Source organism: Heteronotia binoei, chromosome 7 (genome assembly GCF_032191835.1).
Source record: "Heteronotia binoei isolate CCM8104 ecotype False Entrance Well chromosome 7, APGP_CSIRO_Hbin_v1, whole genome shotgun sequence".
NCBI lineage: Eukaryota > Metazoa > Chordata > Lepidosauria > Squamata > Gekkonidae > Heteronotia > Heteronotia binoei.
In genome coordinates, this window is record NC_083229.1 from 133,749,498 (window position 1) to 133,774,388 (window position 24,891).

The 24,891-nt window shown below is 49.7% G+C and overlaps 1 protein-coding gene across 1 annotated transcript in view; it reads left to right on the forward strand.

The window, feature by feature from the left end:
- The window catches only part of MYO10 (myosin X), a 191,077-nt gene that overhangs the window by 111,102 nt on the left and 55,084 nt on the right, over positions 1-24,891 (forward strand). The window contains exons 17-18 of the mRNA XM_060244309.1: positions 1,624-1,732; positions 2,864-2,944. Of these exons, the coding sequence (XP_060100292.1) occupies positions 1,624-1,732; positions 2,864-2,944 (190 nt within the window). The remainder of the gene's footprint in view (positions 1-1,623; positions 1,733-2,863; positions 2,945-24,891) is intronic.

Here is a 24,891-nt window from a genome sequence, read left to right on the forward strand (position 1 = left end):
TTTTCTCTCCCAGAATCCTCTGCAATACAGAATGTCCAAGGTCCACAGATCGGTCTTTAGTGGCTTTTGGGAAAGCCTGTGCGGCTTTATGTCTTGAGTGACTGGGCTGGCGGGCTCCAGTTATCCCATGCTGCATTTATAGTCCTGTTAAAATTGTGGACAGATGGAATAGGCTTGTAATTAAGTCTTTTATTGGTGCAATTTGGCACATGTGACACTTTGACTGCCTTTGTGTGTCTGCATTTTAGAGAGTGCATTGTCAGGCATGTTCAGGCTGCAGTTGTTTTTACAAATTGGGGAGGGACGGTGGCTCAGTGGTAGAGCATCTGCTTGGGAAGCAGAAGGTCCCAGGTTCAATCCCCGGCATCTCCAAAAAAGGGTCCAGGCAAATAGGTGTGAAAAACCTCAGCTTGAGACCCTGGAGAGCTGCTGCCAGTCTGAGAAGACAATACTGACTTTGATGGACCCAGGGTCTGATTCAGTAGAAGGCAGCTTCATATGTTCAAATACTCCATATTTAAGGTAGAGCCTGGAGGCCTTGCTTCTAGCCATGGCAACTGTAGCAAGACTTTCCAGTAGAGAAAAGCCCCCAGAAATATAGCTGAAGGAAATTGCTTGTCTATCCAGCTTATGAAAAGTGAGGAATGTTTTTGGAGCCTCAGGGCAGAGGGATGTGCATGTGCACACGTGTGTGTGTGTGTGTGTGTGTGTGTGTGTGTGTGTGTGCGTACCCCCAGAGAAATATGCAGATGACATTGAGTTCTTGAGAAATTTGTTCTGGAGTGGATGCTTAAGAGCCCCAGTGAGCTTGGTGGCTGAGCAGCAAGTGGGACCTGGGCCTCCCAGCTGCTTGTGGCTCTTGCCCCCCTTCTGTTGTGGGGAGACGTGACTCTCGCCAAGAGGCTGCGGCCCTTCCGATCCCGCTGGGAGGCCAGCCAAGAGCCCCACCAGGTGAAGGTCCGCTTCAGCAGAAATCCCCTTTCCCAGGCAACATTTGGATCGCATTTTAAAGGTGTTTGTCAGTGGCGATAGATCAAGATCGGTAGTTATGTTAGTCTGTCTCTGGCAATAGAAAAGAGCAGAGGATGATGAGCTTCCATGAGTGACACACAAAAGCCCCTCCCCTGCCCCAGGTGTAGTTTGTCTTCAGGGTGCTGCAGGAGGCCCCTTGTTCTTTTCTGCTGCTGCAGACAGACAAACGCCACCTTGATCTATATCTGCATCTTGATCTCTGCAGAAGTGAGCCGTGACTCACAGAAGCTCCTTCCCGGCCACAAATGGGGTTAGTCTTGGAAGTGCTCCTGGCCTCCTCAGGCTCTTTGTCCTTCCCAGAAGCTTCTTTGGGAGCCAGCTTTGGCTGCAAAGTGAGATGATAAGATCCTAAATACAAAATGATCATCTAGTCAGTCACATGGATGTTTACGGTGTTGGCAGAATCCCTTTTAACCCGGAAAAATAAAGATTGCTGTTGTCAGGATTCTGGCAGGGCGAACATGGGAAGAGGCCTCTCCAGCCCCCGAGTGCTCAGTGGGAATCAGGGCGAGGCGCCCTCTTGAGCTGTCGCGGGGGGGGGGGGGGAGGACGTGGCTCTTCTGGCCTCATTCTCTCCTGCTGCTCTTTCAGCCTTGATTTCATCTATGACCTCTTTGAACACGTTTCGAGCCGCAACAGCCAAGACACTTTGAAATGTGGCAGCAAGCACCGGAAAGCCACCGTCAGCCTCCAGTTCAGAGTGAGTTCTGTCATCTTGGAGGGCTCGGGACTCAGACTGGATTTTAAACCTGAAAAAACTGTTATCTGTTGTATTTATTATAAGTAAGGCTCAGGGCGGTTCACACAATTAAACTCCAGTGACCCTGGAAATGAACATTAGCAGTTCTTCATTGGATGGCGCAGTCCCTGGCGGACTCCTCCTCATCCCAGACGCTGCGCCTGATGGAAGAGCTCTTGTCTTACAGGCCCTGCAGAATAGTTTCCAGCCTCACGGGGCCTGCGCCGGTCGAAAAGGCCCCAGCCCTGGATACCTGGATGGGCTTTGGACTGGGGATCCTTAGCAGGTTGTTATTAGCTGAGCAAAGTGCCCTCGGGGGGACATACCAGGAGAGGTCCTCCCTCAGCTGCACGGGTCCCAGGCCATTTAGGGCTTTGAAGGTCAATGCCATAACCTCAAATGCAGCTGGCAGAGCACAGGCTGGATGGGTGCTCTTATCAGGGACTCCGTAAGGACCTGCACTGGACCAGCAGGAGTTTCTGGGTCAGTCTCAAGGCAGCCCCATGTAGAGTGAGTTACAGCAGACCAGTCTGGGGTGACTGTTGCAGGGCAGGACAGGTAGGGAGTCAGTTTTCTAGCCTTGCAGAGGGAGGTGGGAAAATGCCAGCCTGCTTACATTGGCCATCTGTGCCTCCGTTGACAGGGAGGCATCCAGGATCACCCCTAAACTCCTGACGGTTGGTGCCGGTGTTAGAGGCCCCCTGCCAAGAGAAGGGAGTTGCAGCCCACCCCAGCATCACCTCGACCCAGCCACAGGACTCCACCTTTGCTGGATTTAGTTTCAGGCAGTTCGTTTTCTAGCCATTAGTATTACGGTGTAGGATAAATGATTTCCAGAGTTCCAGATCAGCTCTGGTCCTCTCTGAGATGAATATGTAGTGGATTCTGCCTGTGCTGGTTGATCATGCAGTTCATTTTTTAAAAAAGGCTTGGATTAATCAAACAATTCCTTTGGAGAAAAATCTGCCTGGGCGTAATTTGCAGTGGGTGCCACCTGAGGGCACTGCAGAGTCAGCGAAGATAGTTTATCGAAAGTAGTCAGTGCTGTAATCCCCCCACCCCCTCACACACTTTTCTCCCCTTTTGTTTTAGGATTCGCTGCATTCCTTAATGGCAACCCTGAGCACATCCAACCCTTTCTTTGTCCGCTGCATCAAGCCAAATATGCACAAGGTAAGGCTTCACATTGTGTTTGCTGTGCTGCTTTTTGTCAGGGGTCCAGGGATGGGTGGCTTCATCTCTTTCTGCCATCGCCTCTTTTTGTCACTGGGACGGTGGCCTTCTTCTCTCTTTCTGCCTCCAGTCCCAAGTGGGTGTACAAGCCAGCAGTTTGGAAGAAGCAATCCTGCGTCTTTTCATCCTGGGTTGCCTTCCCAGAATTTGTGTGTAGCTGGGATCTGCTTCGTCCAAAGTCTTGTTGAGAGCTGATGGATGCAAAAAAATTGCCCTCCTCAGTAGCTTCAACAAAGGGTGGGGGGCACTTTTGTTTGCAAGGCAGGTTGTTCTGGAAGAAATCTGCCACGGAAGAAGCTGTTGCATGCGTTTGGATCAGAACTCACTCTTTTCAGACCGCATCGCATGAACTTGTAAAGTTTCAACCAGTACTTTTCAGACTTTCTCAGGTGGACTTGTCTCCTAAGGAACTCCTGGGTCATAAAGAGGAGTCGAGCAAGGGGGGAAGGAGGGTGAGGACCTGGCATGTTAGGGGCCGACCGAGGGAGAACGTGACTCTTTTGTGACTGCAGGACAGGGAGAGATTGGCAGTGCTAGTGGGAAGTTGTCTTCCTGGGAAACTGCTCTGCTGTTTTTCTTGAGCTTCTCAATGAAACACCGCCCCCCCCCCCCCCAAAATAATAATAATAAGGCCAAATGTTGGGACAGATGTTCCCCCAACACATAATTTGAAAATCTTAATATTTTTAGGAATTAACTTGTACTGAAAAGAACCCAAGTTTAATATTTACTTGCAGCTTCCAATCTTGGATACCTTGATTCACGTAAGGTGAAAACTTGCCAGCTTTGTCGATTTCTAAGGTGCAGCAGAACCAAACCTAGGAATGTATCCTGATCTCTCCCCTCCCGCCCCGGTTTGTTTAAATGATTGGCTTTCAGATACAAACCGGCACAGCCCATTTTGTGTCTGCTTGAAATAATTCATTGTTAAAACAATAACTTATGAAAATCAAAAGTTCATCAAAGACTTAATTAAAAAAAGATTGCAGCACATCCTCAGGAGGGGGAGAGGAGTGGAAACAGCTCCAGAGCTCTTGTTATAGATTATTCCCTCCCCACTTTCTTGAGGTTTCTTGAGCTATCCTGTTGACCGGTTAGTTGCCCGTAGTGGAGCCCCGTGGCGTAGAGTGGTGAAGCTGCAGTACTACTGCAGTCTGAACTCTCTGCTCATTAACTGAGTTCGATCCCCGGTGGAAGCTGGGTTTTCAGGTAGCCAACTCCAGGTTGACTTAGCCTTCCATCCTTCTGAGGTCAGTAAAATGAATCCCCAGCTTGCTGAGGGGAAAGTGCAGATGACTGGGGAAGGCAGTGGCAAACCACCCCGTAAAAAGTCTGCCGTGAAAACGTCGTGATGCGACGTCACCGCAGAGTGGGAAACGACCGGTGCTTCTTTCACAGGGGACCTTCCCTTTCCTTTCTTCCTGTCCATAGTTGAATCTGATGTTTTGATTTCTGAGGACCGGAAAGAGGAGGCTTCAGCGGGACTCCCAGAGGGTCTGCCAGGGGGTGGGGGGAGGCTGCTTCCCTCCCAGAGAGTCTCACTACTCGCTGGTGCTCTTTCTCCCATTCTTCCAAAGTTTTCTTGCCACCTGCATTTGAGCTCCTGCCAGTCTTTCACAGCCAGAATAAATGAAGCCAAGGCCCCAAACTCCACCTTGTGGGAGATCTGCGATCTACTCTCTTGGGGTGTGTTTGAACCTGAAAGGCAGCAGCAGGAGAGAGGGGCTGAACGCCTCCTCCCCTCACCCCTTGTGGGCTGCAGTGAGGCCCAGGAGGGGAAGCAGAGGATACACATTCATGTCACTGAAGATGAAAAATAAAGGTTAATAAATCCTTTGGGCACAACATAATTCTCTGCTGTCTTGGTATTACTTTCTTGAGATTTTTGCTATGTGTTATGATACAAGCCAAAGTCTGCTACTTTGGGCAAAGAAGGTTTCTGGTCACTTGCAGAATAGCCATTTTGGAAAAGGCTCTTGCTGCAGCTAGTCCTTTGTTAGATGGCCTTCATGAGCAGCGCATTAGGGACAGTGCAGACCCAGCCCAGATAATGGCTCCAGGAGGGCCCAGGGAGCGACCCCTTAAACGGCACTGGCCCGTGAGGCTTCTCCCCTCGGCCTTCGTTGCTGCCACCTCAAAAAAGAGCAGAACATTGGAAAAGATGCAGAAAGGGGCAGCTGGAAGGAGTAAGGGGACACAACACCTTTCCTGTGGGTGGGTGATCTCCAATCTCTGATCCACCCTCCCCACCAGGGGGCTCTGGGCAAGAAGTATAAAAACAATCAAAAACATTATAACCCTTTAATAATAAAATAAATATAAATTAGAATATAGATTAAAATATCAGTTACAATCTTCATGATGGTGACATAAATGATTATCCCACACAAGACCGCACAGCTGGAAAGGGCAGCTCAGACAAAATGGCTTCTGTGTGACCTTAATGCTCCTGTGGGGCAAGAGGGGCCGTTTCGAGCAGGGAGGCCTGCTGGTGTGGTGCCCTGGCGGAACAGCTCTGCTTTACAGGCCCTGCAGAACCGCACCAGATTCTGCAGGGCCCTGCTCTCTAGAGAGATCTTGTTCCACCAGGTAGGGGCCAGGACAGAAAAGGCCATGGTTGAGGCCAGGGACCCCCAGTAGATGTTGGAGTGCAGAGCTCTCCTGGGGAGAGATGGAAGAAAGGTTAAAAGGGTTAGGGAGAAATGATGACTAAGGAAGGACATGATAGAGCTTACAAAATTATGTGTGAGATAGAGATAGAAGTACTTTTCTCCCTTTCTCACAGTTCAAGAACTTGCGGGCACTCCATGAAATTAATAAACAGTAGGCTTAGAACAGATCATACTAAATCCTTCTTCACCCAAGGAGTCATTAATATGTGGAATTCACTGCTTCAGGAAGTGGCAGCTACAAGCAGAGGGGGCTGGATAACCATACAGAGCAGAGGTCCAGCTCTTAGCCACAAAGGATAGATGGAACACTCTGTCTGGGGCAGGGATGCTCTGTATTCTTGATGCTTGGGGGGTCCACAGTGAGAGGGCTTCTAGTGTCCTGGTCCCACTGATGGACTTCCTGTTGGCCCCTGGGTTTTTTTTACCACTGTGTGACACAGAGTTCAGTCTCCTGAACAGACTGGTGCCCACCATTGCAGAAGAACTCCTCCCAGAGAGCCAGTGCGGCTTCAGAGCTAACAGGAGCACCACCGACATGGTATTTGTTCTCAGGCAGCTCCAAGAGAAATGCAGGGAACAAAACAAGGGTCTGTATGTGACTTTTGTCGACCTTACCAAAGCCTTCGATACCGTTAGCAGGAAAGGCCTGTGGCAAATCTTGGAACGTTTAGGATGTCCCCCAAGGTTCCTCAGCATGATCATCCAGCTACACGAAGACCAGCGAGGCCAAGTCAGACACTGCAACGACCTCTCGGAGCCCTTCCCAATAGGCACAGGTGTAAAGCAAGGCTGCGTTCTCGCGCCAACTCTCTTTACGATCTTCTTTAGCATGATGCTTCAAAGAGCCGCAGTAGATCTAGATGATGACGATGGTGTCTACATCCGCTATCACACCGATGGCAGCCTGTTCAACCTGAGGCGACTAAAGGCCCACTCCAAGACAATGGAAAAACTCATCCGAGAGCTACTGTTTGCTGATGATGCTGCACTCGTCTCCCACTCGGTATCAGCTCTGCAGCATATGACGTCCTGCTTTGCAGAAGCTGCCAAGCTATTCGGCCTAGAAGTTAGTCTGAAGAAGACAGAAGTTCTCCACCAGCCTGTACCCCAGGAAGATTATCACCCCCCCTGCATCACTGTGGGTGAATCAGTTCTGAAGACAGTCCAGCAGTTCAGCTACCTGGGGTGCATCATCTCCTCAGATGCCAAGATCGACAAGGAGATTGACAACAGGCTGGCAAAGGCAAACCGTGCATTTGGCCGACTGCACAAAAGAGTGTGGAGCAACAAGCATCTGAAAAAAGGCACAAAGATCAATGTTTACAAAGCGGTTGTGATGACAACCCTCATCTACGGCTCCGAATCGTGGGTTTTATACCGTCATCACCTGCGACTCCTCGAGCGCTTTCATCAGCGCTGCCTTCGCACCATCCTCAACATCCACTGGAGTGACTTTGTGACCAACACTGAAGTCCTCAAGCGGGCGGAGGTTACCAGCATTGAGGCACTGCTGTTGAAGACGCAGCTGCGCTGGGCAGGGCATATTTCTAGGATGGAAAACCACCGCCTTCCCAAGATTGCCCTGTATGGCGAACTCTCCACCGGTCATCGAAATAGAGGGGCACCAAAGAAGAGGTACAAGGACTCCTTGAAGAAATCCCTTAGCACCTGTCACATCAACCATCACCAGTGGTCTGACCTAGCCTCAGATCGCAAAGCATGGAGGCACACCATCCACCAGGCTGTCTCTTCCTTTGAGAACGCACGCATAGCTGGTCTTGAGGACAAAAGGAGATTGAGGAAGAATCGCACTGCTACAGGACCAACCCTAAATCAGACTTTTCCCTGCAGCCGCTGTGGCCGGACCTGCCTGTCCCACATTGGTCTTGTCAGCCACCAGCGAGCCTGCAGCAAACGTGGACTATTGCACCCTTCTTAAATCTTCGTTCGCGAAGCCAAGCCGAGAGAGAGAGACACAGAGTGTTGGACTGGATGAGCCACTGGCCTGATCCACCATGGCTTCTCTTATATTCTTATGTCTGGGGCAGGCATGCTCTGTATTCTTAGTTCTTGGGGGGGCCACAGTGAGAGGGCTTCTAGTGTCCTGGTCCCACTGATGGACCTCCTGATGGCCCCTGGGGTTTTTTGCCACTGTGTGACACAGAGTGTTGGACTGGATGAGCCACTGGCCTGATCCAACATGGCTTCTCTTATATTCTTATGTCCGGGGCAATGATGCTCTGTATTCTTGGTGCTTGGGGGGCCACAGTAGAAGGGCTTCTGGAATTCTAGCCCCACTGGGGGACCTCCTGAGGGCACCTGGGGTTTTTTGCCACTGTGTGACACAGAGTGTTGGACTGGATGGACCACTGGCCTAATCCAACATGGCTTCTCTTATATTTTTATGTCCGGGGCAACGATGCTCTGTATTCTTGGTGCTTGGGAGGGGGCAACAGTAGAAGGGCTTCTGGAGTTCTGGTCTCACTGGAGGACCTCCTGACAGCACCTGCTTTTTGGCCACTGTGTGACACAGAGTGTTGGACTGGATGTGCCATTGGCCTGATCCCACATGGCTTCTCTTATGTTCTTATGAATGCAGAGGCATTGGCAATTGAGCATCCACACAAGAGTTGCCTGTGCACTTTTCTCTCTCAGCCACCATTTTCTGTGCATTTCCTTCCCCCCTTCTGCCACCACCACCTGAGGACCTTTTTAAGAATCAGGAATTGCTGCAGCCCTCCAGTTGCCCAGCACCAGAGCAGTGATTGATTTTTAAAAAGCCCTGAGGCAGCATGGGAAGGAAAGCTGCCTCTGCGAGGGGCTGGCCGGAGGGGTGTGGCCGTGACGGAGGCAGGCCCCTCCCAAAGACACCCCTTCCCACCCAGCAGTGTGCTTCTTTCAGGAAAAGATTGTTAGTGACCTGACTTGAGAAGGAGGTGTGCCGAGGATGCGGAAAATCCGGCAGGTGGCCACTCCTTCAGGGCAGGAGATGGATTCTGCGAGCTGGAGTACTTGCTTTTGGAGGAATATTAAGGACCTGTGCTCCAGTTCAGGATTCTGCAGCATCTGGGGCAGAACAGGGGAGCTGGTGGCTCGCTCTGGCCTTTTGCCACCTGTCGAATGTGGGACAAAGGGTTGTGCTAGGCTTGGCGCATCTTTCTCCGTGCCAGTGCCAGTGCCAGCCAGAAGCGGCTTGGCAGAGAATGGCTGACAGGTACAAGGCTTAATTGGGAAGGCATCCTGAAGGACCGACTCCTCACCCCCGTGGGCTGCAGGCACGGCTGGGATCCAGCGAGGCCTGGGAATAGCGTAACATTCAAGGACCTCTGTAGGAAATGTACAAAATTGATAAGATACCTGTCTGAATGCTTACAAAAGTGCACCAGTACATGTTTGAAATTTTAATGTAGCATTTAGCAATTTGATGTTCCTCCATTTTCCTCATTTATCTTCTCCCAGGGAAGAGTCCAGGTTTCCTCACCAAGCTTTGTCTGGCTGCTGCTTCAGGGCCTGGTGGCTTTTCCTTTCTTGCTAGCCTGGCTCAGCTGGAACTTTGCCTTGTAGTGAAGACACCAGGACTGGCCTCGAGAACATGCACACTCTCTTGGCCCAGCATTCTGCACAAATCTGTATTCTGCCCCCCTTAACTGTGGCTGCTTAAGAAATGGCCGACACCTCTCTGGACTGCATTTAATGTCAAGAATGCTTCTGGGCATGAGCACATCCATTTTGGTCCAGCCGGATGTAACTGTGATGATTTGCTTTGTTTAGCGGGCTTGCTGGCTAATCTGCCGTGTTATGTCTGTACCTCTGCATAAATAACTTCCCACCCTGGGAGTGTGTGGTATGCCTAGGCGTTGAAGGCCAGGCGTTTCTCCTGCCCAGAGAATTCCGCTTTTGTGAATAACCTGCTTCAGCTAGAACTGCTAACAGGGGGATCCTCTCATGGGCGGGGGGGGGGGGGGGGAGGCAATCAAGGTGATACCTGGATGCCTGAGCTTGGGGGCTCACTTTCACCAAGGCTCAGTCTGGGAACTGCAACATATTCATTTATGGATAAACCTTATTTGATTACATCTTAGAGATGATCCTGGACGGCGACTGTGCAGCGCGTTGGCAAGAACTCCCTTGGTCAGAATCCAGCATTGGACTGGAGCCTCAGGTCTTGGCTAGATTGGAACCCCAGTTAGTGTGAATGGAGTGAGGCTCCTTGTCGATGTTTCTCTAGTCTGCTGTTAAAGGGGAGGGAGGATTTGCTCCCAAGAAGCAAGAGGGGGCACCCGTTCCCCAGGGCTGACTCCTGGTCTTGACAGAAGTAGAGAAGGGCTCTCCAATGTAGCATCCGTGCTTGCAGCCACTCTGCTGCCTTGAGTTCAAACTTTGTCTTTAATGAATGGCTCCACTCGCATTTCATCCTGAATGGGTGTCTCAAAACTGCCAGCCTTTGCAAGGCAAGGGGCAGAGGAGTAATTCACACATCCTCTCGTTCCCTGTCTGGAATGCGATCAAAGTGGGGGCCAGGCTGCCCTTCACCACTCAGCTGTCTGTTGTTTTAAGGCAGGGTTTTGCCAGTCTGAAACTTGGTAAAATAAAATGTCCTGTATTGGATGAACGGGAGAAATCAGACGACTCCATGCTTCTGTGCATGTTCTATGGTACGTGCTTAGCTATGTTTCCTCTGAGCATCAGGATGATGTGATTTGCTTGGGTTCTGTTGCTTGGCTGCAGAGGAAACGGACAGAGCAAAAACTGTTCCCTGCAGCTGAGGATAGTCCCAGGTAGGAAGCTGTGTGGCTGTGCAGCAGAAAGGCTAGATTAGAGTCCTGCAGCACTTAAGAACCTCAGAAGAGCCCTGCTGGATCAGACCAGTGAGGAGGGTCCATCTAGTCCAGCCTCCTGCCTCACAGGGGCCAATCAGTTCCCCTGCAGGGCCAACAAGAGAAGATAGATGCTGAAGCCTCCCCCTGATGATAACATCAGAACAGCCCTGCTGGATTAGACCAGTGAGGGTCCATCTAGCCCAGCAGCCTCCTGCCTCGCACAGGGGCCAGCCACTTCCTGTGGAGGGCAGAGAGGCTGAGCCCTTCCCCTGACGTGGCCTCCTGGCTCTGGGATCCACAGGTTTAGTGCCTGTGAATGTGGAGGTTCCCCTCAGCCACTGATACTTCTCCATGAATCTGTCTTTTTCAGGCTGCTTATTCCTGTGGCCCTCACTACAACCTCTGGCAGGAAATTCCACCTTTTAGTCACTCGCTGTGTCAAGAAGCATTTCCTTTTGTCTGTCCTGAACCTCCTGCCCATCAGCTTCGATGGATGCCCTCCAGTTCTAGTATTTGGGGAGAGGGAGAAAAAGTTCTCTTGGTCAGTCCTCTCCACCCGGCATCATTTTATAAACCTCTCTCAGAATTTTATAAACTTCACCCCCCCCCCCCTTAGTTGTCTTTTTTCTCAACTGAAAAGCCCCCCCATCAGGCTCTCCAGCCTTCCTCTTAGGGAAGGTGCTGCAGCCCCCTCCTCATCTGGGTTGCCCCCCCCCGGACTTTTCCCAGCTCTGCAGTCTCCTTTTGGTGATACGGTGACCAGAACTGTGCAAACACACTACTCCAAATGAGGCCCATCCCTAGATCTGGACAGGGGCATTACTGTATCGGCCATTTCATTCTCAGCCTCTTTCCTGATAATCCCACTTAGAGGCCAACAAAATTTGGAGGGCTTTGGAGAATCAAAGCTCTGCCAACAGTGTCTGATTACAGAAGCCTTGACTCTTGGCCGATTCTTCCTCAACAATCTTATCATTCATTTAGTCATTTATTTATTTATTCAAATTCATATTCCACCCTCCCTGCAAGCGGGCTCAGGGCAGATCACGACCTAAAATAAACACATAAAATCAATCAGTAGAAATAACAATTCCCTTTGATAGAACAGTATGTAATCATTTAAAACACAGGGTTTCCAACTGGACTTAATTGGTCTCTAACTTCATAAACTGGGCAACTTGAATAATATTAGTAGTATCAGCAGCATCAAAGGTGGGGCTAAGTGGGTGGGAGGGGGGTCGGTTTCCTGCTGAGGACTGGAAGAACTTGGGGGTGGGGGAGACGTAGCTGCCAAAGGGCAGCACTGGTGGATCACACGGCTTGTACAGACTCAAGGCAGAGTTCTGCTTTTCTGAAAACATAAATAGCTATAATGATGTGCCTGACAGTATAATACAGAACGACAGCCTGTATTGTATATTGTATATTAGAATCTACCTGATCATGTCATGTGATTGCATGTAGAAAGCTTTTTCTTTTATAACCAGCCAGTCTTTTGACAGTTAGTGAGAGGCAGAACCTTCCACCACATCCCTCATCCCCTCTTTTCTTCCATTTGCAACTCCTGGAATGTCAGCATTTCCAAGCCCTCTTTGCATTTTCCAGCCCAGCAGGTAGCTTAGTGATTGCACTAGATACACCCTCAAGCAAGCAGAGGGATAATTTGCCCCAGAGTTCTAGAAGGGTGGCTTAAATTGCGTTGACATGGCAACCACTCCAGGCGCTCTGTGGGGCCTTTGGTGAAGAGGCGTCAAGAAAGCCCAGCCCAGAGGGCTGCTGCTTCTCCAGTGAAAATATTTAGAGTTCCCAACTCTCAGGCCAGACTTTGTTTCCAGCCACCTTGCTCAGTCTTATCTCTTGAAGGTCCCAAAGGAATCGCCTGGCCTTAGATGCTTGTGGAAATTGCCTGCCCTGGGAAGGAAAGTCTCGCTCTCCTGCCTTGTGTGGCGAAGGAAGTCTCTGCTGCTGAGCCAGCTCTGTCTGGGCACGGCTCCCTTTGAGTCACAGGAGGAATGAATTAAAACAAGCACAGCCAAAGAAACCACATGAATGGCCTGACAGAGCAGCAAGCAGAAGAAAGCTTCATCTTGTGCGCAAATTTCCATGCCTCTGTGTGTGTGGAGGAGGGAGGGGGTGCTTCTTGTGGGCAGCTGCTGCTGAGGATGCAGGTTCTTACTCTTGACTGAGAACTCCAAGAGGGAAGACCCTCTAAGAAGGTAAGAGGAATCTCTTGGAACACACCCACAGAGACCTGTGGCAAGTTGAAATGCTTGGCTTTGGCCCTGAGGCCTCAGCAGATTTGTGGGAAGGGAATCCATGGGCAAGTTTGATGTGGGGCAGGTTTCTAGCAGTGGAGTTCCTTTCCAGCACAAGCCATTTAATTGTCACGTTAGAGTTGTCTGTGACTACTGCAGCAAACTGGGCAAGCTGCTTTGGGTGCAACTGTTCCTGCTGTGAGTGCTGCCAAACGCCAGGGAACCCATTGGGGCTGCCCCCGAGGGGGGGGGGGAGGCCCCCTTTGCTGTGTTTTCTGTGGAAATCTTTGTGCAGCCAAAAATGCCTTCTTTACTGACAATGTTAGTTTGGAAAAGTATTTCAGGGAAGTGGGGGAAGGAAAATGCCTCTATCGTTCGCCAAGCAGGCTTCAAGAAATAAACCAGCCCTGCTTTGCTTGCACTGCAGTTTCCATACAAGAAGGGGGGGGGGAGAAGTGCAAAAGTTGAAGAGGGTTATCTTCTTCATAAGCCTCTTTTATGCAAGCTGCTGCAAGTTGGAATGACTTTTGCAGTCTCTCTGCAAAACCGGATGGTGCATGTTGGTGAAGGCTGGGATCCTGGGCTGCCCACTTTTTGAAAGGCGGGGGGGGAGGAAGGAAGAGAAGTGATAACACAGGCAGCTGGAGCTCGACCTTCCAAAACCTGAAGCCTTCCAGTTCAGCCCTGCAGCATTCTGTGCATCTCTCAGTCTTCAGTGCGGGGTGAAGAGCAAAGGAAGAGAGCCAGCTGGCCTCACGGGGCTGGGTGTGGCTTTGCTCCCGTGTCTTCCCAGGAGAAGTGAGCCATGGCTCCTCCCCTCTGCCACACATTTGGCTCGTCTTGAAGGAGCTCCTGGACTCCGGCTCTTTTCTCTTTCTCAGCCAGCTGGCCCTGTCTGGGCTCCGGGGCAATCACACCTTCTGGCTAGGGCTGACAAGGTGGTGGAAGCCCTCCTCCTCGCTCCGGAGCTGCAAGGGCTGGCTGAGGGTGACAGCCCTGCATGCCCAAAGATGCTCTGTCTGGCCCATTAAAAAGTTACACTTACATCCTTAATAATCATAGTTCATATTATTAGAACAAATTACAAATGAGGCCACAGAGTGAGTATCACTAGCATAGTAGAAGTTTAACTGTTAAATTAATACCAAGTGTCCGGGCAGCAAAGGAGCCAGTGAACCCAGTCTTGAGTCTCTAGCTGGGGTGAGATTTTTTTTTTAAATGGCACCATTAAGGGCTTCATGCCTTGTAGGTGTCCATTTCGTGCCTGCAGGAGGGGCTGGGGGCTCAGTAGTGGCAGAAGGTCCCTGGTCCAGGCCCCGGCAGCATCTCCAATGAAGAGGACCAGGCAGGAGGTGACATGACAGACCTCGGCCTGAGACCCTGGAGAAAGAGCTGCTGCCAGTCTGAGTAGACAGGACTGGCTTTGAAGAACCAAGGCTCTGATTCCGTAGACGGCAGCTTCATGTGACTGCAAAACGGGGCAGACGGTGTTGCCTTGATCACCCAAGGAAGGGAGCCCTGCCAAGGAATGAAATGAATGCCTCGTTAGCAAAGTGGGGAGTTCCAGGAAGGCAGTTATGAATGCGCAGGGTGGGGTGGAGAGGAACAGGGATGAGAGCAAAAGGAGGAACCCGGAGGAATGACGCCAAGTGCTGAGCATGAGAGCTGCCCTCAGTCCATCAGCCCCATCGATGCAGCAAAAGCTGCCCTCCAGCCGTGCACTGAGGCGCAGCAGGGGCTTGGCCCATCTCGTGTCTTGGGTGCCTGCTTGAACGGAGGCTGTTGTCAGCTAACACTCTGGTCAGAAATACTTGGCGTGTGGCTGCAGCGGTCGTCGTGAGTCCCAGCTTGCCGAGGCCTGCAAGGGGTCCCTGGATGCACAGAGGAAGTCAGCTGCCAGAAGAAAGAGGTTTGTAGAGGAGCTACAAAGAGCAGGCCAAGAGAGAAGCTTGTGGAACTGTCTGGGGTTCGGGGCTTCTGTGCTTTTCAGGGGAGAAGCTGTAATATGGGCTGGTGGGGAGACTGTGCTTGGTTTGAACAGCTCCTCTGCTTGCAGATTCTGACCGTTCCTCACCCCGGCTAGAGGTCCCTGGAGATCCCGGGGAACCGAGAGGGCATCCCTGGTGCCTTCTTTTCGTGCTTGATGGGCAGTTTAGAAGGAAAGAGTCCCTCTTCCTGGATTGTGCTCTGAGGCTCTGCATCTAGTTGCCCTCTGATAAGATGGGAAAGTTCCTGTTGGAGGCTGGAGGCTGACAGAGGACTGAACCCAGAGGCAGTGCCCAGCTTTCGCTGACCAGCCTGACTGTGAAATCTGCTGCTGACTGATCTGCAACATGACAGCTTTGCCTTGAACCAGCCAACCTTGTCCAGCGTCACCTTGTGGGGAAGGCGGCAAGTCTGACCTTACCCCTCCCAAGAGATGAGCGGCAGCAGCCCTCCGTTGTGGAGCTTGAAAGCTCTCTGCTAGCAAAGTAGGCGAGAAAGGCAAACATAGTTGACTCTAGGAATTTTGACAATGAGGTATGTCGTGTTAATAAGTTACAGCAGGGCCCCATCCCAGGCTGTGGGAGGGCGTTGCTTCTCCTGTCAACCATGCGACTAAAACCCTTTTTTAAATCATGTTTATTATCATTGGGATTGTTGTTTCAGCTTTTTGAGTTCTTGGCGGGTGTTTGATGTTAAATTGGGACTTGAAGTGGGTCATAATGAGCTCACCCAGAGCCAAGTGCTTTTGGGGGGCTGCTTTTAGCTGCTGGTGTGTCTGCATAGATCAGGTGGTCCCAAAAGAGCTTCCATGGGCACCTTGGCACCTACCGACCCCTTTTCTGATGCCTCCCAAGTGTTTTTATGATGTGGGGCTTTTGTCCAGCAAGGCTGCTGATGGACAACTAGAGTTTTGATGGGCTGTGCAGATTTCTAAAAATATTGCTGCTCCCACAGGAGAAAGATCATAACTGTGTAAGTGAAAGTAAGCGGCAGCCGCCATTTTGTGGCCAGCTCCACTTCCTACAGCAGCTGTTTTGCTGCCAAGCCCACCATGTCATGCCAGGATTCCAGTTGTATATGTGGGCTCAGAAAGGTTGAGAGGACCCCCTGATGTAGGCAGTAAGGGCTCCATGCCTCCCACTTCTCTTGGCACAGACACGTAGAAGAGCAGCAGATGTATGGGAAACAAACAGGAGGAACTGGAAGTCCGAATATAGGAAGGAGACTATGACATAATAGGCCTTACTGACACTCACAACTGGAATATTAGGATTCAGGGGTACAACTTATTTAAAAGGGACAGGCAAATGAGAAAGGGCAGAGGCGTAGCAGTATATGTGAAGGAGGTATATACTTGTGAGGAAATATGTGAATTGGAGCGTGGCAGCTCAGTTGAGAGTCTCTGGGTAAAAATAAAAGGAGTAAGAAACAACAGTGATATTATTGTGGGGGTCTGCTATAGACCACCAAGTCAGGCAGAGGACTTGGATGAGATACTTCTACAGCAGATTGCAAAGTTCTCCAAGAGAAGGGATACAGTGATCATGGGAGATTTCAATTACCCGGACATCTGTTGGAAGTTCAGCTCTGCTAAAAATGAAAAGTCAAATAGATTCCTGACTTGTCTTGCTGACAACTTCCTTTTCCAGAAAGTGAAGAAGGAAACAAGGGGATCTGCTATCTTGGATTTGATTCTCACCAAGGAAGAATTTTATTTATTTTTTATTTTTTTTTTATTTATTCGGGATTTGTATCCCGCCCTTCCCAGGAGTGGCTCAGGGCGGCTTCCAACAATAACAATTTAACAATTTAAATATAAACAATTAAATACTTCACATTTAAACATTAAAACCAATACATTTCAATTCATAAAAACAATGCAGCTTAAAACCAATAACATATCATTTTATATAAACAGATGGCAGGCCAGTTACGTCAAGTTCCATCCCGGCTAGGTGTAAGCTAGCCGGAAGAGGGTCGTCTTACAGGCCCTGCGGAATTGAGCCAAGTCCCGCAGGGCCCTCACCTCTTCCGGCAGCTGATTCCACCAAGTGGGGGCCATAACGGAAAAAGCCCTATCTCGAGTGACTTTCAGGCGGGCTTCTTTTGGCCCGGGGATAGAGAGGAGATTTGTGTTCCTGACCTCAGTGCTCTCTGGGGAACGTATGGGGAGAGACGGTCCCTCAGGTAGGCAGGTCCCAGGCCATATAGGGCTTTAAAGGTAATAACCAGCACCTTGTACCGGACTCGATACATCACTGGAAGCCAGTGCAGAGTCCGAAGACCCGGCCGAATGTGTCCCCACTTTGGGAGACCCAATAACAGCCGGGCCGCGGCATTCTGCACCAGCTGCAGCTTTCGAGTCCGGGACAGGGGCAGCCCCATGTAGAGGGCATTGCAGTAGTCCAACCTCGAGGTGACCGTAGCATGGATCACTGTTGCTAGGTCGTCGCGCTCCAGGAAGGGGGCCAGCTGCCTTGCCCGCCTAAGATGAAAAAATGCGGACTTGGCAGCGGCTGCTATCTGAGCCTCCATCTTTAAGGAAGGCTCCAACAGCACCCCCAAGCTCCTGACTCTGTCCGCCGCCATCAGCGGCGCACCGTCAAAAGCTGGCAGGGGGATCCCCCCCCCCGGGCCGCGGCGACCCAAGCAAAGGACCTCTGTCTTCGTAGGATTTAGCTTCAGCCCACTCAGTCTGAGCCACTCAGCCACGGCCTGTAATGCCCGGTCCAGATTTTCCGGGGCGCAGACCGGCCGGCCGTCCATCAGTAGATAGAGCTGGGTGTCATCAGCATACTGGTGACACCCCAGCCCATACCTTCGGGCTATCTGGGCAAGAGGCCGCATATTGATTGAGGAAGTAGAAATAGTGGGCACCTTGGGCAGTAGTGACGATGTGATTTTGGAATTTACAGTCTTAGGGAAGGGAAAAGCTATACGTAGTCAGACTTATAGGTTGGACTTCAGAAAGGCAAACTTTGATAAACTTAGAACTATGCTGGGTAAAATCCCATGGTCAGAAATATTTAGGAGGGAAGGGGGTTCAGGAGGGGTGGGAGTTTCTTAAAAGCAAAATACTGAAAGTGCAATCACAGACAATTCCTGTGAGAAGAAAAAAAATGGAAAAAGCCTAAAGAAGCCAAAGTGGCTCCATAAACAGCTCTCTAAAGACTTGAGAAATAAAAAAGACTCCTTTAGGAATGGGAAGGAGGGCCTTATAACCAAGGCTATATAAACAAATCACCAGTGCTTGTAGAGAAAAAGTTAGGAAAGCTAAAACTCAGTATGAGCTTAGGCTGGCCAAAGATGCTAAAAGCAACAAAAAAGGGTTATTTTCTTATGTTCAGAGTAAGAAAAAGAGCAAGGACATGGTAGGCCCATTGCAAGGGCAAGAAAGTGAAATTGTAACGGGTAATGAAGAGAGGGCGGAACTGCTCAATTCCTACTTTTCCTTTTTCTTCTGAGGGGAATGGTGCTCAACATGGCAAAAACAGAACATATAAGGAGGGTATGAAGTTCCAACCTAGGATCAGCGTAGGGGTAGTACCTAAACACCTAGTTTCTTTAAATGAAACTAAGTCCTCAGGGCCAGTTGAATTGCATCTAGGGTGGCCATAATGTCTGAAGGCTAGCCAGGGACACCTTTTTTGGGGGGGGAGGTAGGGGTGCGCCTCCAGGGACCAGCGCCAGGGTAGGTGTGGCCTCCAGGGACCAGCGCCGGCCTCTCCGCGGCCTCCGCTAATCGGCGCTGGTCGCTGGAGGCCCTCTCCGCCGCCTCCCCGGCCTCCACCACCGCCGCCAGGCCCCGCCTCGAGCAACCAGCGCCGGCCTCTCCGCCGCCTCCCCGGCCTCCGCCGCCGGGCCCCACGCGCGGGCAGGGAACACGGCGAGTGAGGGAGGGAGTGTCTCTGCGCGTGCGCAGGGACGCTCCCTCACTCACCGCCTTCCCCGCCGGCGCGCGCGGCCCACCGGCTCTCTGGCTGGCTAAACCGGGACCTCTAATGGTCCCGGTATAGCCAGCCCGGGAGGCGGGAATAGGGCGCCAGAACCGGGACTTTCCCGGGTGCCCGGGACGGTCTGGCCACCCTAATTGCATCCAAGGGTTCTAAAAGAGCTTGCGGATGTAATTTCTGAGCCTCTGGCTATTATTTTTGAAAATTCTTGGAGAACAGGAGAGGTGCCGGAAGATTGGAGGCGGGCAAATGTTGTCCCCCATCTTCAAGAAGGGGAAAAAAGAGGATCCGGGTAACTACCAACCTGTCAGCTTGACGTCTATACCTGGAAAAGTTTTAGAACAAATCATCAAACAGTCGGTCCTGGAACATTTAGAAAGAATGACTGTGATTACTAAGAGCCAGCATGGTTTCCTCAAGAACAAGTCATGTCAGACTAACCTGATCTCTTTTTTTGAGAAAGTGACTACCTTGCTGGATCAGGGGAATGCTGTAGACATCATTTATCTTGATTTTAGTAAGGCTTTTGATAAGGTTCCACATACTATCCTTGTTGACAAGTTGGTAGAATGTAGTTTGGATCCTGTTAATGTTAGGCGGATCTGTAACTGGTTGACAGATTACACCCAAAGAGTGCTTGTGAATGGTTCCTCATCCTCTTGGAGAGGAGTGACATGTGAAGTGCCTCAAGGATCTATCCTGGGACCTGTTTTGTTCAACATCTTCATAAATTATTTGGATGAAGGAAAAGAGGGAATGCTTATTAAATTTGCAGATGATACTGAATTGTGACTTAAAGCAGGAAACTTGTCTATGTATGGAGAGCTGATTCTGCTTCCAAGGAAGAGCAGGAAGAGATTTCCCACCCATCCATGGAAGCAGAAGCCAGCGGGGGTGGAGGGCATCTGTCCTTGTGCCATTTGCTTCCTTCACCACCCGACCAGGGTGAACCTTCTTCTTCCACCACCACCACCCCCATCCATGGCTCACGATTGAGCTGCTGCTCAGCTGTTCAGTATTTTTAGCCCTTAAACAGCTGGGGGGGATAGAAAAGCAGAGGTTATCTCTGCCCCCCACGTCTAAATGGCCGTACCAGAGCAAAGCTTTGTTTTTCCTTTATACTCTGGCTGAAAGGGATTCAGAGGATGTGTTGCTTGCTCAGCAGACTCCCTTGAGTACCTTTTGCAAAAATTGAATTCCACAATGCCTTTGTTCTTCTGTACAAATACCACAAGGGCAGAGGCAGCAGTGACAAGCCTGTCTCTTTTCATACCCTGCCTTCCAAGTAAAGGGTTGCCCAAGAATACCCCAGTTCCATCAGGCAACTGCTATAAAACATTAATGGAGCAATTGGTTCATAGGTTGAAGGAAACCGTCAGAAACACTTCACTGTGAACCTTCTGCAGGCCTAACTATTTCACAGTTGTTGTTTTTAATGTAGGTAATCATCTTTTTAATATATTTGATTGTCATCAGCAGAACTCCAAGCCTTCAGCTTTTATAGAGCGAAATAAGCAGAGGGCTGAAAGAATTTCTCCACTTCCAGAGAGCTGCTGCTAAGTGCCAACTCCTGTGTGGTATCAGTTTTCTCAGATGAATGCCTGCCCCAGATTTCAGTGAAAAGACAAAACACCCACAAAGAGGGTGCCAGCAACCTTGATTGTGCTTATTTTCACTTTCTTAAAAAAAAACCCCTCTTTGGCCCCCAAAGTACAGTATGATAGACTCTAGTCCAAACACCATTCGTAAGGAAGTGGCTTTGTTAAAAAATTATTTGCAAACAGGGAGACATTTAAATTTCCTTCGACCACACAAAACTAAATGCACCTAATAGCTCCATTCCCTGCATGTCGACTTGAAAGTAAGTTGCACTTTGTTCAGCAGTATTTATTCCAAGCACAAAATTGCTGCCTTAAATGCCAAGACCCAAGGACGTGTTCCAGCCAAAACAGAACATTTTTCAGTTGTAGTGCATCCAGTAGAAGAGAATCAGGGGTTTTGTAGAAAAAGCCCAGCAGGAACTTATTTGCATATTAGGCCACACCCCTTGACATCACCACTGTTTCACAAAGGAATTAATTTGCATATCAAGCAGGAATTAATTTGCATATCAAGCCACACCTTCTGACATCAAGCCAACTGGAACTGCATTCCTGCTCAAAAAAAGCCCTGATTATGAAAACGCAGGTGTCACATGGGACGAGGAGGACGAGGACAAGCTGCCCTGAAGCCCTGCCCTGGCAGGCCCTCTCTCAAAGCCCCAAAGGGGCTCTTTCTGCCGCCTTCTCAGCCATTGGGAGCTTCCAGCATGAGCAGTCCACTGCTGGACCCACCTCAGTGACCCAGGAGCACAGAAGGCGGATGGCGAGGGCTGAGTCTGAGACCAGGCACAAAGTGCATGCTCTGTGGCCCAAAGCCACTCCCTCAGGCTGGCTTCCAGTAGGGTTTTTGGGAGAGCCCAGCTTTGTGGTGGAGCATAAGTTTCATATGCATAAGATCCCAGGTCCTGGTATCTCTAATTAAAATGTGATGACACCACGCTGAGCTAGATGGATTGAGAGTCTGACTTGGTAGAGGGCAGATTCAGATGTGCCCCACCCTAACATAGGTTTGCCTCATAAAACAAATGCAAAGGAAAGGGGTATGTGCAAAATAAGATCCGAAGAAAGGTGCTAAACCTTCCGCACAGCCTCTGCTTTTCCCCTTGAACTGCACCGTGTTCCCTTCCTCATTCACTTGACCAGGAAATGTAGGATGAGAAGGCACCTTTTTAATGTGCAGTTCTGCACTTAAGTTCCCACAAGACATATGGGCTCTGGAAGTTGTGGATTAAGACATTCAAGCTAATGGGGAAAATCTAGTTTAGGGTAAAAATGCTCCTTTTCATGGAGATAGCAGGACTGATACCAATGGAGAAAAAAAAAGAGCACGATAGTGGCTCAGATTACATATGTGTGATGGCAGAACCAGATAATATCAGAAAAGGGATTTTTACAAGCATACAAGTATCTGAGGAAGTGAGCAGTGGCCCAGGAAAGCTCCTCCCCTGCAGCCACCAGTGTGGTTAATCTTTCAGGTGCTCTTGGACTGGCTCTTTTTTGTGGCTGCAAGCCTGCAACGTTCAGTCTGGGCACAGCTCTTGTCTTTCTTACGCACAGCAGCTCCCCTGTGACAGCCCCCCCCCCCCAAGGCACTGACAGGAGTGGGGAGAAGACTTAACCAAAAACTATGTGGCACGGGGTGGGGGGGGAGGTTGCACAGTGAGGAATGGGAGGTGTGCAAACTCCCTTTCCCTTTGCCATCCACAGACGCTCTGGCAGTGCCCTGTTGAGGGCCACAGGGAGGGAGAGGAGGATCTGTTGAAGGTTCCCACACTCCGCAAGATCCAATGCAGGGCCATTCTAGCAAAGTTAGCATTCATACAAAGTTAACATGGGGCGGGGGGGGGGGCTGTTTTTTGAGACAGAGGCACTAAATTTGCTTCATAGCTGCCAGTGCCTCTCTTTTTAAAATGTTTGTGTTTTTTTCAAAAAGATTAGACCAGGGGGTCCAGTTCTATGGGCCCCAGAAGAAGGTGCCCCCATTCACCACTGTTTCCAATGGAGGTGGAAAAGGCATTTAAAGGTATCACAGCCTCTTTAAATGCCTTCTCCAAGCCATGCAACTCTGTGGCAAGTGAACTCTGAAGGTGTTTAAAGGGACGGAGAGCCCTTTAAATGCGGCTATCCAGCAGCCCCCAAAAATCCCTAATATTTTTCGGGGGGGGGGGAGTCAGCTTTTTTCAGATAGCTGAATAAGTAGCCTATTTGGTAACCAGCTGATAAAATAACCCAAAAATACCTTATGAGTATTTTTCAGGGGTATTTTTTCAGCTCAGTTTATACCAAGTGCACACCCCTAATGGGGGCTGTCGGATTGCCTGGTGAAAGCCAGCAGGGGGCAGCATCATTTAAGGGCTCTCATCCCCTTCCTGAGGGAAATGCCCCTGCTCTGGCAGGCTGAAGGGCAAGGAAAGGAGTCTGAACCACAGTTAAGCTGTGAGTGGCTGGCTGGGTTTGCCAGGCCTCACTCAGAGAGAGAGAGAGAGAGAGAGATTAAAGGAGCTCTGATCTTACTGAGAAGATGGGAATAAATTGGGCATTTGAAAGTCGCCTGACCTTTGGTTGCTCAGCAACCCAAAAAAGGTTAGCAAAAAGTTTTCTAGGCCTGATTTACACATATCAAATATTGGCTTTGTATTCTCAGACTGGCTAGTTTTCCATTATGACCTTTCAGCCAGTTTCATTCGTAAGGAACAGAGAAAGCACAGAGCAGGCGGGCCTTTCTTTTAAAACCACGTGCTCTCTGTCCTTCCGAGCATCACTGGGATGTGTAAGGAACAGTTACCTGCCCTGAACCACGATGGTGCCGGGGTGCGCTTGGCCCTCCCTTCATAGGGATAGGTTGAGTAACAAAAATAGTTCCTTATATAATAAAATAGGGTGACTGCATTTTGTGTTGGCTGCGCAGAGAAACACATGAAACAAAGGCCAGAAATTCATGGCAAATTTAACTATGTGCAGAATGAAGTTTGAGTCCAGGGGCACCTTTTAGGACCAACAGAGATGCATTCTGGGTATCAGCAGACTTGTTCAGATACATTGAAGAAGTCTGCATGTACACGAAAGCTTAAAATACTTTTCAAATATGGCTGCCCATCTTGATCTACTAGGGTTGTCAAGTCCAATTAAAGAAAAATCTGGGGACTTTGGGGGTGGGGCCAGGAGACATTGGGGTGGAGCCAGGAACAAGGCTGTGACAAGCATAATTGAACTCCAAGGGAGTTCTGGCCATCACATTTAAAGGGACAGCACAACTTTTAAAATGCCTTTCTTCCATAGGAAATAATTAAGGATAGGGGCACCATCTTTTGGGGCTCATAGAATTGGACCCTCTGGTCCAATCGTTTTGAAACTTGGGGGGTATTTTGGGGAGAGGCACTAGATGCTATACTAAAAATTTGGTGCCTCTACCTCAAAAAATAGCTCCCCCAGAGCCCCCAATACCCACGGATCAATTTCCTATTATTTCCTATGGGAATCGTTCTCCGTAGGGAATAATAGAGTGCCTAGCAGACATTTCCCTCCCCCCCCTCAAGCTTTCTAAAGGGGGGGAGGGCCTCCAAACTAGGGAATCCCCTGCCCCCTCCCTCTCACACACACACACTTACCAGATCTTCCTCCGGACAACTCTACTTCCTGTGAAAACGAAAGCAAAAGAAAGGGAGGGGCCATTCTCAGAAGCCCTTCCTGCTTCCTTCCCAGCCTTAAAGGGGCAGACATTTTGCAAACGGCTCAGGAGCTCTACAGCATGAAGCCTAAAGGTATGTTCTCCACCCCCCACCCCCGCTTCCAGAATTTTGAAGAGCGGGAGATGAGGCTGCGAACCCAGAAGTCTCCCGCCAGAGCGGGAGGTTTGGGAAGCCTATGATCTACACTTGATATATATCTAGATCTTGCTCTGTATTCTTCAGGTATCTGAGGAAGGCTCCTGCCCTGCAGACACCAATGTGGTCAGTCTGGAAGGTGCTGCTGGGCTCTGGCTCTTCTGCTGCTCCAGTCAGACCAACATAGCGACCCATCTGGATCGGCATTCCTTAGATATCTAACATGCTTACCCATTTTGATGCATTTCTTAATGTCTTGTGTAATAAAGAGAACTTTAAAAAATAAAGTCTCTGAAGTTCTCTGTCTTGTTACAGTACAAAGAACAGAAGGAGGGCCTGGCGAGACTTGGTCCATGGGGTTGCAAAGAGTTGGACTTGACTGTGCGACTGAACAACAACAACATAGAGTCCAGGAGCACTCACCAAATTTAGTCTATACATAACATGTTTGTTTTATTTTCTTTTATTGGGTTTATATCCCACCCTCCCCGCAAGTGGTCTCAGTTTAGTAAAGGTTGAATATAAATGTACCCCAAGAGATATAAGGACAATTGTATTTTATACACATAAGAATATAAGAGAAGCCATGTTGGATCAGGCCAATGGCCCCTCCAGTCCAACACTGTGTCACACAGTGGTCAAAAACATTGTCTTAAAAGTTAGAATGCAGGGGATGTTGAGGAGAAACACTGTCTTATACACTCTGTTATGTTTAATTATCCTTGATATACGCAATTATGTTATATAATCCTTTTTTCCTTCCACCACTACTTTGT